This window comes from Bos javanicus, chromosome 11 (genome assembly GCF_032452875.1).
Source record: "Bos javanicus breed banteng chromosome 11, ARS-OSU_banteng_1.0, whole genome shotgun sequence".
Taxonomy (NCBI): Eukaryota; Metazoa; Chordata; class Mammalia; order Artiodactyla; family Bovidae; genus Bos; species Bos javanicus.
In genome coordinates this window covers 103,980,422-103,993,156 of record NC_083878.1, presented here as the reverse complement: position 1 = coordinate 103,993,156, position 12,735 = coordinate 103,980,422, and the positions used below count along the sequence as shown (strand labels likewise).

The following is a 12,735-nucleotide window of genomic DNA, read 5'->3' as shown; positions in this document are numbered from 1 at the left end:
CTTTCACTTTTTCCCTTTCATGCATTGGAGAAGGAAATGGCAACCCACTCCAGTGTTCTTGCCTGGAGAATCCCAGGGGCAGGAGAGCCTGGCGGGCTGATGTCTACGGGGTCACACAGAGTCGGACACGACTGAAGTGACTTAGCAGCAGTAGCAGCAGCAGACAGCATATTCAAAAGCAGAGACATTACTTTGCCAACAAAGGTCCGTCTAGTCAAGGCTATGGTTTTTCCTGTGGTCATGTATGGATGTGAGAGTTGGACTGTGAAGAAGGCTGAGCACCAAAGAATGGATGCTTTTGAACTGTGGTGTTGGAGAAGACTCTTGAGAGTCCCTTGGACTGCAAGGAGATCCAACCAGTCCATTCTGAAGATCAGTCCTGGGTGTTCTTTGGAAGGAATGATGGTAAAGCTGAAACTCCAGTACTCTGGCCACCTCATGCGAAGAGTTGACTCATTGGAAAAGACTCTGATGCTGGGAGGGATTGGGGGCAGGAGGAGAAGGGGACGACAGGGGATGAGATGGCTGGATGGCATCACCGACTCGATGGATGTGAGTCTGGGTGAACTCTGGCAGTTGGTGATGGACAGGGAGGCCTGGCGTGCTGCGATTCAGGGGGTCGCAAAGAGTCGGACGCGACTGAACTGAACTGAAGTGATTCCAGTCGCCCCCATAGGTTACCGGGCGCCCGCCGCGTACTGGGAGCCGCCTCTGCCCACAATGCTTTGCGTCCCGCCCCACAGTGCTTTGCGTTTCCCGCCCCAAAGTCTTCCGGCGGCAGCGAGGCCCGGTTAATCGATCGCCGCGCGCTGGCGGCTCGGCGCTCGGCCAGCCGCGCCTGCGCACGTGGTGATTTCCAGCGAGCGCCGCTGGGCGGGTGAGGGTCTTGTCTCGTGCTGAGGGCCCTGTGGGCCTGGTGGCGGCCCGGAACGCTGCACCCCGGTCCTCCTCGCTCCGAGCAGGACGGTGAGCGAGCCCCGGCCGACCCCCGAGCCTCCGGCTATGACATCCCTGCTGGCGAAGGACGCTTACCTGCAGGGCCTGGCCAAGAAGATCTGCTCCCAGCCCAGCGCCGAGCCGCAGAAGCGCAAATCGGGTAAAGGCGCAGCCCGGGGGGCCAGGGCGGTGAGGGCTTCGGACAGGGTACCCCGTCCGCCCTCGCGGCGCTCGCGTCCCCACTCCCCTGCACCGCCCCTGAGCCGTCGTCAGGCGGAGCAGACCCTCAGACGCGTGAAGCGGGCCTGCGAAGTTCCAGAGGGAGACACCGTGAGAGACGCTCAGGGCCGCGCCGCCGCCCCGGCCCGTTGGGGGCTGTCTCGGGGTCCGAGGGGGCTCAGCCGTGCGCCCCACCAGGCGGGAAGCTCGGCCGGGGTTTGGAGGACGTGACTCTGCGGAACAGGCTCGGCCAGCTCTCCACATTGAGTGGCAAGGCTGGTGTGAGCGTTGATGAGAAAGATGATTTATTCAGCCCATTACTGTGGGCAGTGTGGGGAGAAGGGAGGAAGAAGGTGGCCCTGCCAATGGTAGTGTACGTGGCAGGGGTGACAGGGCCCCCTCATACACACAAATAGGCGAAGCAGACAAAAGCTGCCCTGTGGGGAGCCGGGGCTCGTAAGTCCTGTCCAGCCTGGGAGGAGAGGGAGAGCGGCAGGGACGGGCGTGGACCTACCAGAGGAGAAACGGACTTTCGTTACACCCGGAAACCTGTTCACTCTAGGGGTTAAGTGAGTTCCCATCACTCAGTGAAAAGTTAGATCTGTGTCTTTCTAGTTCCTTTCCTGTGTATTTCTCCCTGAACCAATCGGGTCCCTACTTGGTGCACTCATTTCTCATTTTCCTTTTAAAATATAAACATTTTCTCCACCTTTTCTTTGCCACATCACTTATGGGATCTTAGTTCCCCAACCACACATTGAACTCAGCCCTTGGCAGTGAGAGTGTGGGGTCCTAACCACTGACTCAGTTCAGCTGCTCAGTCGTGTCTGAGTCTTTTCCACCCCATGGACTGCAGCACCCCAGGCTTCCCTGTCCATCACCAATTCCCAGAGTTTGCTCAAACTCATGTCCATCGAGTCCATGATGCCATCCACCCATCCCACCATGTGTCAGTCCTCCCACCGCATCCTGACGCCTTCTACTCCTGCCTTCACTGTTTCCCAGAATCAGGATCTCCAATGAATATTAGGTGTTGATTTCCTTTAGGATTGACTGGTTTGATCTTGCAGTCCAAGGGACACCAACTCCCAGAGCTTGCTCAAACTTCTGTCCATCGAATTGGTGATACCATTCAACCATCTCATCCTCTGTCATCCCCTTCTCCTGCCTTCAATCTTTCCCAGCATCAGGGTCTTTTTCAGTGAGTCAGTTCTTCACATCAGGTGGCCCAAGTATTGGCGCTTCAGCATCAGTCCTTCCAATGAATAGTCAGGACTGATTTCCTTTAGGATGGATTGGTTGGATCTCTTTGCAGTCCAAGGGACTCTCAGGAGTCTTCTCCAACACCACAGTTCAAAAGCATCAGTTCTTCGGTCCTCAGCTTTCTTTATGGTCCAGCTCTCACATCCATACATGACCACTGGAAAACCATAGCTTTGAGTATGGACCTTTGCTGGCAAAGTGATGTCTCTGCTTTTTAGTATGCTGTCTAGGTTAGTCATAGCTTTTCTTCCAAGAAGTAAGTGTCTTTTAATTTCATGGCTGCAGTCATTTTGGAGCCCAAGAAAATAAAATCTGTCACTGTTTGTACTGTTTCCCCATCTGTTTGCCATGAAGTGATGAGACTGGAGCCATGGTCTTCATTTTTTTTTTTTTCCATTTTTTGAATGTTGAGTTTTAAGCCAGCTTTTTCACTCTCTTTCACTTTCATCAAGAAGCTCTTTAGTTCCTCTTTGCTTTCTGCCATAAGGATGGTATCATCTGCATATCTCAGGTTATTGATATTTCTGCTGGCAATCTTGATTCCAGCTTGTGCTTCATCCAGTCTGGCATTTTGCATGATGTACTCTGCATATAAGTTAAATAAGCAGAGTGACAATATACTGCCTTGACGTATCCCAATTTTGAACCAGTTCATTTTTCCATGTCTGGTTCTAACTGTTGCTTCTTGATCTGCATACAGATTTCTCAGGAGGCAGGTAAGGTGGTCTGGTATTCCCATCTCTTTAAAAATTTTCCACAGTTTGTTGTGATCCACACAGTCAAAGACTTTAGTGTAGTCAATGAAGCAGATGTAGGTGTTTTCCTGGAAATCCCCTTGCTTTTTCGATGATCCAGTGGATGTTGGCAATTTGATCTCTGGTTCCTCTGTCTTTTCTAAATCCAGCTTGAACATCTGAAACTTGTCAGTTTATGTACTGTTGAAGCCTAGCTTGGAGAATTTTGAGCATTACTTTGCTAGCAGGTGAGATGAGTGCAATTGTGCGGTAGTTTGAACATTCTTTGGCACTGCCTTTCTTTGAGATTGGAATGAAAACTGACCTTTTCCAGTCCTGTGGCCACTGCTGTTTTCCAAATTTGCTGACATATTGAATGCAGCACTTTTACAGCATCATCTTTTAGGATTTGAAGTAGCTCAGCTGGAATTCCATCACCTCCGCTAGCTTTGTTTGTAGTGATGCTTTCTAAGGCCCACTTGACTTCACACTCCAGGATGTCTGGCTCTAGGTGAGTGATCACACCATCGTGGATATCTGGATCATGAAGATCTTTTTTTGTATAGTTCTGTGTATCCTTGCCACCTTTTCATAATATGTTCTGCTTCTGTTAGGTCCATGCTGTTTCTGTCCTTTATTGTGCCCATCTTGCATGAAATGTTTCCATGGTGTCTCTTAATTTTCTTGAAGAGATCTCTAGTCTTTCCCATTCTGTTGTTTTCCTCTATTTCTTTGCATTGATCACTTAGGAAGGCTTTCTCTGTTGTTCTTTGGAACTCTGCGTTCAAGTGGGTATATCTTTCCTTTTCTCCTTTGCCTTTTGCTTCTCTTCTTTTCTCAGCTATTTGTAAGGCCTCCCCAGACAGCCATTTTGCCTGGACTGTCAGGGAATTCCCTTTCCACCTTTTAATTTGAAAGTGTGTGTGTGTGTTCAGTCAGCTCAGTGTGTCCAGCACTTTGCGGACCCCGTGTACTGTAGCCTGCCAGGCTTCCCTGTCCATGGGGTTTTTCCAGGCAAGAGTTCTGGAGCAGGTTGCCATTTCCTCCTCCAGGGCACCTTGCTGACACAAGGATCGAACCCGCATCTCTTTGCCAAGTGGATTCTTTCCCACTAGCGCCACCTGGGAAGCCCAAAACGATATGGCCCATTCTGGGGTACACAGTTTATTGTGGGCCGTGTCTTCGTTGTCCCTGAGGATAGATACAAGGAGACTGCTGGGTTAGTGTGTGGATGTTGGCGGTGGGTCAGCATATTACACTCATCAGGGATTGATGAGTGTGACCAGTCTGCTTTCCAGGAGGTGTGTGGTTCTGAGCTCAGTGGATGAGGGTCCCCACAACTCCCATCTCAACTGGCTTTTGGCATCCTTCTGAAATCAAAACCTTTGCAGGACCTTCTTACCTACTGACTGGGTCACGGGGATTGAAGTGGCAGCCCTTTATCGTTTCTTGTTTCAGCTGGCAAAACTCAAGTCTCAGAAGCTGCTGCGCCCCCCAGGAAGAAGAGGAAGAAAGCGCAGAAGAAATCCCGGGAGCGGGAGAGGAAGACTGCAAAGCCCAAGGCCCAGGCCTCTGCGGAGAAGTCTGAGGCCAGGAAGCCAGAGGTGGCCAAGGAGGAGGAGGGAGCCACCAGCTCCACCAGGGTCCCAGCAGGTGAGGGGGGCAGGCAGGCAGGCAGAGCCTGCTGGGATCTGGGATAGGTGTGCATGTGGCCCTCTCTGGTTATAACAGCAAGATCAGGTACACTGGGATGGTATGAGGCTTTGTAGAGGACAGATCGCAGGGTCTATGGGTGGATGGGCAGCTCAGGAAGGGCACAGAAGCCCCAGGTCATATAGTAACCGGGACAGAGAGGGGCATGGCTGTGTCCTCTAAAATCCTCAGCGACCTGGCATGCCGAGCTTCACTGCCCTCAAGTTTCTGAAGTGATGTCCTGAGAGCTGCCTCTGGGTGTGGGTGGGTGCCGCAGGAGTTGGAAGAATCCAGAGATGGGTTTGGCCCGTGCTACACAAGCAAGCCCTACCCCGGAGGCCAATCCAGCTTGAAGAGGCCCTGCAGTTCCACCAGTGGCCACTGGGCGGGAGTGGGGGTGTGGGGCGCACACGGAGGCTCAGGCTTTGAATCTGGCCCCTGTTGGGGGGGGGGGGTGCACAGGAAGGTTGGGAGGGGCTCTCCTTTCGGATTTCTGATCCTTCTTTGCAGATGGCCTGGCCGCAGAGCCTGACTCTTTGTTTGCCTTGGACGTTCTGCGGCAGCGCCTGCATGAGAAGATTCAGGAGGCACGGGGCCAGGTAGGTGTGGGGTGGGGGCGGGCAAGGGTCTCTGGGTGCTGCAGGGCTTTCCCCACCCCACCTGGAGGAGACACCCTGGTGCTCTCCGAGGTTGGCTCCCTGCTCTGCCAGCCGTCGTGGGCCTGGGCAGGAGGGTCTCGGCAGCTCTGTTCTGCGGGAGGTCAGGTGCCGTTCTCGTCATCTAGGGGGGCGGTGCAGGCTCAGCCCCCATGTTGAGCTGCTGCCTCTTCTCTGCTGCGGCCTTTGAGAGGCTTGGGCTCCTCTCTCAGCAGCACTTCCTGGGCGTTCGTTCTTTTGATTGTCCTGACGGCCCCTGAGGTAAGCCAGGGCCTGAGGTGAGGCGACCTGCCCGAGGGGACCGCCACGGGACTGTTGCTCCGGGATGTGAACCAGCCTCAGTGCCGAGTGCTTAGTGGGGTCGCCTCCCCCTCCTTTCCCTGGGGACCTCCCCAGGCCTCTGCCGTGGGGGACAGGCCCGAGGGCCGTGCCTTCCTGCGGTGGTCCAGAGTGCTCTTGTCTGCCGGGCGGGGTCTGCACCAGCAACACTGCCTTGTCCTGACCGAACCTCCCCATCTGGTGGTGGCGGGGCCTCGGCCCCCTGCCCTCACCCCGTCTGACTGGATGGAGGCCAGTGTGCCCTTTGTTGGGTCATCAGGTAGACTTAGTGGCCCCCTTTTGGGAAGTGCCCTGGCAGGTGGTCTGTGCCTGGAATCTGGAAGGTGTGGTTCTCAGAGGGTCCCCTCGTCCTTGTTTTGGGCGCACTCTGGGGCCAGGTCATCTCGGGGTGGGACGCCGCACCCCGCCGGCCCTGGTCCTGACCTGACTGCACGTGCTAAGCTGGGGGCCCCATTATGAGAACCTTATGAGTGAGCGCGGGATCACCCCACAGGGCAGCGCCAAGGAGCTGTCCGCCGCTGTTTTGGAGAAAAGACGCCGGAGGAAGCAGGAGCGCGACCGGAAAAAGAGGAAACGGAGGGAGCTGAGAGCAAAGGAGAAGGCGGCCAAGGCACTGGAGGGGGCAGAGGCCACCGAGCCGGACCTTCAGGTGCCCAGGGAGGAGGCGCAGGCCCAGCCGGGGCTGCTCTTCAACAAGGTGAGCGCTGGGCTGAGTGCCCGCCCTGTGCTGCTGTGGGGCGGGCGGAAGTGGGCCCCCGGGGTGGGCGGAAGTGGGCCCCGTGGCAGGCGGGCAGCGGCCCTAAGCTCGAGTCGCCCTCTCCCGCGAGGTGGAGGTGACCGAGGAGGAGCCGGCCAACAAGGCCCAGCGCCGGAAGGAGAAGAGGCAGAAGCTGAAGGGGAACCTGACACCGCTGACGGGCAGGAACTACCGGCAGCTGCTGGAGCGCCTGCAGGCGCGGCAGGCCCGGCTGGAGGATCTGCGGGACCGGGACGCGGGGCAGGCCCAGGAGCTCGAGGCCAAGATGCGCTGGACCAACCTGCTGTACAAGGCCGAGGGCGTGAGGATCCGCGACGATGAGCGCCTGCTGCACGAGGCCCTGAAGCGCAAGGAGAAGCGGCGCGCGCAGCGCCAACGCGCCTGGGAGAAGCGCACGGCGCACGTGGTGGGCAAGATGCAGCAGAGGCAGGACCAGCGGCGGCAGAACCTGCGCAAGAAGAAGGCGGCCAAGGCCGAGCGCCGCCTGGAGAAGGCTCGCAAGAAGGGCCGCATCCTGCCCCAAGACCTGGAGCGCGCCGGCCTGGCCTGAGGCCCCGGCTGCCCAGCCCCCATCTCGGGTCATGCAGGCTCCGGCGGAAAGTGGACTCTGCCACATACCTCTCACCGGTTTGTCCGGGGCTCAGTACCCCCGTGCAGAAGAGCCTTCAGATCCGGGGAAGGGGCTGACCCGGATCCAGCTCCAACCTCTTATTAGACCAGAGGCTCTCTGCAGGTTGTGGGGTAGCGGCCCAGGGAGCTGTGAGGAGGGAGCGGGCACCTGGGGGGGCTTTGCTGGCCGCCCCTTCCTCTCACTGTCGCAGGAGCAGGAAGGGCATGGCCCTTGTGACTGCGGTGTTGGCCCCAGGCGCGCTTGATAAGGGAATAAGCAGCTCCTGCAGCAGAGCTACAGTGGAGGTGATGGGCTTGGTAACGGAGCAGGAGGGCGTCCTCAGGCGCCTGTGATTGAGTTACACAAGTTGATGTGGAAAGAGGGTAGAGAGTAGAATTTAAGGTGAAGATGGTTATTAAAAATTCTAACTACTAAAAGATAGTGTTATTGGAGTAGGAGGGAAAAGAAATTGGAGCTGGCTGGATAGTATCAGTCTAGGGGGAAGTGGGAGAGAAGGGGTAAAACCTGGAGAACTACGTGGATGGATGGAGGGTCCGCAGTGACGGACAGGTGAGTGCAAGCCCACAGGCAGGCAGCGTTGACACGCGCGGGTGAAGTGTGTGGTACGTGGGTTGTGTTTCAGGAAGACTTCGTAACATTCTTTAGACTAAATTCCAGTTAAGAAACAGATGGTAACCAAAAGGAAACTGGTGTGACTGTCATTAGATGACGATGTGTTACTAGAGTTTTAAAGGTATTGCTAGAGAGAAAGGATGTCACTGAATAGTGAAACAGGTTCAGATCACCTGGAAGGTAAACAGCCTTGCCCCAGAAACAGCTTCAGATCTGCCTAACAGAAGCTGACACTCTGCAAGGAGAAGTCAGTTCACAAACCAAGTGGGAGATGCTTAACATCTGCTCTAGGGACTGATGGTCAAGTAGACAAAATCAGATGGATCCGGAAGATTCAGATGAGAGTGTTTATAAGCTTGATCTAATGGACACACAGACCTGTGTACCTGAAAACTGTGTGTACTGGGATTTCTCTAGTGGCCCAGTGCTTTAGTTCAGTCACTCAGTCACGTCCAACTCTTTGCTCCCCCTTGGACTACAGCATAACACCAGGCTTTCCTGTCCATCACCGACTCCTGGAGCTTGCTCACACTCATGTCCATCAAGTTGGTGATGGACTCTGTTCCAATGCAGGGGGTATGGGTTCAATCCTTGGTTGGGAAACTAAGATCCTGGATTCTGCAGGGTGTGGCCAAATTTTTTTTAAGAAATTAAAAAGAAAACCTCAAGCACACACGGAACAGTGGTGAAAACTGACCATCACCTGGTCCACAAAGCAAGTCATATTTCAAAGCTTCGGCATCGTACAAAGTGTGTTATTGGGCCATAAAACAGTTTTAAAATTCCAGAGGTAACTGTTAAAGTTACATGTTTGGAAGTTTAAAAACACACTTCTAAATTACCTGTCAAAGAATCCTCATAGATGTGAGAGACTGATTAGGATTGGAAGATAACGGAAGTGGTGCGCATTAACATTTGTGGGCCTCAGCTGAGACAGTGCCAAAAGCACTTTATAGCCGCAAAGCTGTGCTGCTGTGTATCCTTGGTTTTAAGTGTTAGCAGGTGAGTCCATCATGCGGCACAATTTTCTGCTTGACCTAGAGCCTCACTCCTGGGCTCTGTTGACCCGCTCTGCCCCGGGCAGTTGCTCCCAAATTAATGTCCACACGTTGCAGTCAGGAGAGTTGGGAGAGTGTAGCCCCCTGTGGGAGTTGAAGGAGCATCTCCCAAGGCCTGGTGGGTATGTGTCATTGGGTATTCCGCTCCTTCCTCTGAAGCCTGGAAGGCCAGGAAGCACGCCCCTCCACCCTAGAGTGCTGCTGTGGCCTAGTGTCATGTAGCTCGTGTGCGAAGCGACCAAATGGTGCGCTTTGGTGGCAGGTAGCATCAAGCAGCCCTGGACAATAGGAGTTAGAGGGAAGGAAGGGTGAGGAGGTATGGAGCATCCACCTGGTGGGAGACCGTCTGTGTCCAAGTATAGAACAACGCTGCAGCCGCCCTGGGCTGGGCCGCCACGCTCCTGTCTGACCCAGGGCTGGGAGCTGGTGGTGCACAGAAGCAAGGACGTGCCACACAGGACTCAGGGCAACAGAAGTATCTCACTTGCAGGGAAGAGAACATTACTGGTTGAGTCTAGGAAGCTTGATGCCAACTTCTTGGGTGCTGTGTGCCTCGAGTGCAGAAAGTGAAATGCAGAAAACTTCCAACAGGCCTCACGTCTCATATTTTCAGGACCAAATGACAAGAGTCTCAGAAGGCCCCCTTCCTGGTCTATCCAGTGAGTAGGATAAAAGTAACCCCTAACAGGACACATTCATGGACTGTGGCTCACGAGGATCTGGGTTCCAACAGTCCCGCAAAGATGGTACTCTTAGTCCACTGGCCCTCCTCGGGTGAAGCTGGGAAGAAGGCTCCCAGCCAGCCTTTCCTTCTGCTTGGGTGCTCCAGGACTTGAGTGAACTCGTGGTTAGAAATTCAGTGAGGGGCTGTAAGCAATTGAGTAGCTCAGTGAAGCTCTTGTTCGCCAGAGCTGCCGTCCAGGTGCAGAGGGCAGAGACTGGTCTCCAGACCCCCATGGGCTGGCTCGTTTGGGTCATTGCACTGAGCACTAGCTTGGCCAACAGTTGAGGAACCTCACACGACCATGTCACAACATGTTCCCTGCTGCCCTCAGGTCCCCGGTCTGCACGGCCCCGGGAGCTTGGTTCTACCCCTGTGTCTCCCACGGCATTCCATCCAGCCTTCAAAGAGCCACTGTGGTGCCTCTCTGGTGCTTTTCCCAGGACCTTGGGAGAGGAGGAGTCTTCTGTAGGCTCCCCAGCCTATGAGGTGGATGAGCAGGTAACACAGTTAAGACCCTCCAACAAGCCTGGCCCTCTACTGAGAGTTCTTAGCTCTTGTAAGTTATTCCTAGGGATTTCTGTAAAGTTCACTTAACCTTAGCTTGGGCCACTGTGGGTTCCAGGTTTTGGCTGAGCACCAAAGGAAGTAATGGGAACTTTTCCGGTTCCCTAGTCAGCCCACTAGACCTTGCTTCTGGAAGGAACCATATCTGGAACTGCACCACTCCTTTCTTGGCCAAGCACTTCTAGAATTAGTTCCCACATAGTTACGTGATTTTTTTTTTTTTTTCCAAACTTTCTTTTCTTTTCTTTTTTTTAAGGGAGTGCTGCTCCCTTTAAAAAAAAAAAAAAAGTTTATTTCTTTTTGGCTGTGTTGGCTCTTCATTACTGCTCAGGCTTTTCTCTAGTTGTGAATGGGGGCTCCTCTCTAAATAAATGGGCTTTATTTCAGTGGCCTCTCATGCAGCACAGGCTCAGTAGTTGGGAGATACTGACTTAGTTGCTCTTTGCCATGTGGGATCCTCCCGGATCAGGGATCGAACCCATGTCATCTGCATTGGCTGGCAAATTCTCTACCACTGAGCCACCAGGGAAGCCCCTCAGACTCTTCTGACTTTGACTTTGTAATTGACCACGTGGGTCTTGCTGAGATCTCTCATATATCAGTCTAGAGACAAGGTGAGATGCGGGTGAAATGGAGGAGACTGGTTTCACCTTGAAAGTGACGCCTCAGATGAGTTTTTAGATATGGCAGGGACTGATTTCTCAAGGTGGTCCTCGGTAGGTTGGATATTCAGGGTACCCAAGGTACCCAAAATTGTCCAAATACCCCTGTCTCAATTCCCAGGACTGATGAGTGCTCTAGCTCTCCCATGAGAGATCTGGTAAGGTTGTGAATTCACCTGTTGGTAGGATTTGCTAGTGAACTAGCTAAAACTTCAGTTTTCTGTTAATTCAGTCTTGGCAGTTGCAAACTCAGAGATTCTTCTACAAAGTAAGAGAAAGTTCCTGATTCTCAGCTCTTGTCTTGACCTAAAACTTTAGGACTTTGAGCCTGTCGTTGTCTATTGACTACCCAGCACTGTTAAGGGAGACCTCCCCATCCCCAGTCGCCTTGAGTAGTCCTTGAGTTTCTCAAGTCTTACTGTTTTTAAGGTGGTGTCAGCTAGTCTCAAAGTCTTGCCTTCAAAAGATATTTGTCTCTGGTGTCCACATCTCCAGATAAGTTGTTTTGTAGCTGTGTGCCAGTACATCCAGGGTCCCCTCCCTTGGTGCTGTCTGGATGGCTACCCTCTGCTAAAATCATAGGCTTCCCAGGTGGCGCTAGTGGTAAGGAACCCACATGTCAATGCACAAGACGTAAGAAATGTGGCTTCAGTCCCTGGGTCGGGAAGATCCCCTGTAGAGGGCATGGCAACCCACTCCAGTATTCTTGCCTGGAGAATCCCGCTGACAGAGGAGCCTGGTGGGCTACAGCCCATAGGGTTGCTAAGGGTCAGTACGACAGAAGCGCCTTCGCATACTCAGCTAAAATCCAGCCAGATAACAAATCCCAGGTTTTCCCTGACTCATCCATGACAGGTCATGTTGTGTTGTGTTCACAAAAGTGCTTTTTAACAAAACTAGTAGTTAAAAGCCACGCTGATGACTGGATATGTCTTAGCAACTAGGAATAGAGGAAAGTGTCCTCAACTGGGTAAAAGTTTACCAAAAGTGTAAAAATACCATCATACTTAATACCGTCATCAGAGTTTTCTTGCTAAGATGAAGAACAAGGCAAGAATGTCTCTTCTCATAGCTGCTTTTCAGTGTCACACTAGAAGTCCTAGCACATGCAATAAGACAAGAAAAATAAAACCTGCAGATTGGGAAGGAAGAAGTCAAACTGTCTTTGCAAATGACATGATCATCTATATAGACATCCAAAAGATGACAAAACCTGAAACGCATAAGTGACTATATCAGGGTTGCGGGGTACAAAGTAAACATGTAAAAATCAGCCGCTTTCCTGTATACCAGTAATGAACAAGTGGACTTTAAAATCAATAACATTATCATTTACACTATGTGAAAATCAGTATAAGCATACCTCAGATATATTGCCATTTATTGCAATATCCAGATATTGCAGATAGACCACCACAATAAAATGAATATTGCAATAAAGTCACACCTTTTTCTTTTGTTTCCCAGAGCATATAAAAGTTACGTTTACACTATATTGTGGTCAGTTATTAAGTGTGCAATAACATTATGTCTAAAAAAATGCACATACCCACACCTTAATTTTTAAAATATTAGCAAAAAATGCTACCCGTCACCTGAACCTGCAGTGAGTTGTATTAAAATCAAAGATCACAGATCACTGTAACATACAATAACAGTATAAAGTTTTCTTTCAAGATTGTGAGAGGTGCAAGATGGGACATAGAAGCATGAAGTAAGGGAACGCTGCTGGGAACATGGTGCTGACGGACGCTTGACGCGCCAGCCTTCAGTTTTTAAGGAAGCAGTGTCCTTGACGTGGAGTAAGGCAAAGTGCAGGAAGAGGTGTGCCTGTAAAGGGCGATCTCACTGACACGGAGCTGAAAGGACAGAAGCAGAAGCTCTCATG

At 52.4% G+C, this 12,735-nt stretch overlaps 1 protein-coding gene across 1 annotated transcript; it reads left to right on the top strand.

The window, feature by feature from the left end:
• Positions 1–794: 794 nt before the first annotated feature.
• SURF6 (surfeit 6) lies at positions 795–12,313 on the top strand. The gene is made up of 5 exons (XM_061434112.1): positions 795–1,096; positions 4,611–4,805; positions 5,355–5,443; positions 6,333–6,536; positions 6,667–12,313. The coding sequence occupies exons 1-5, from the start codon at positions 1,003–1,005 to the stop codon at positions 7,144–7,146; spliced, it is 1,062 nt and encodes a 353-aa protein (XP_061290096.1). The 5' UTR covers positions 795–1,002; the 3' UTR covers positions 7,147–12,313.
• The last annotated feature ends 422 nt before the right edge of the window (positions 12,314–12,735 follow it).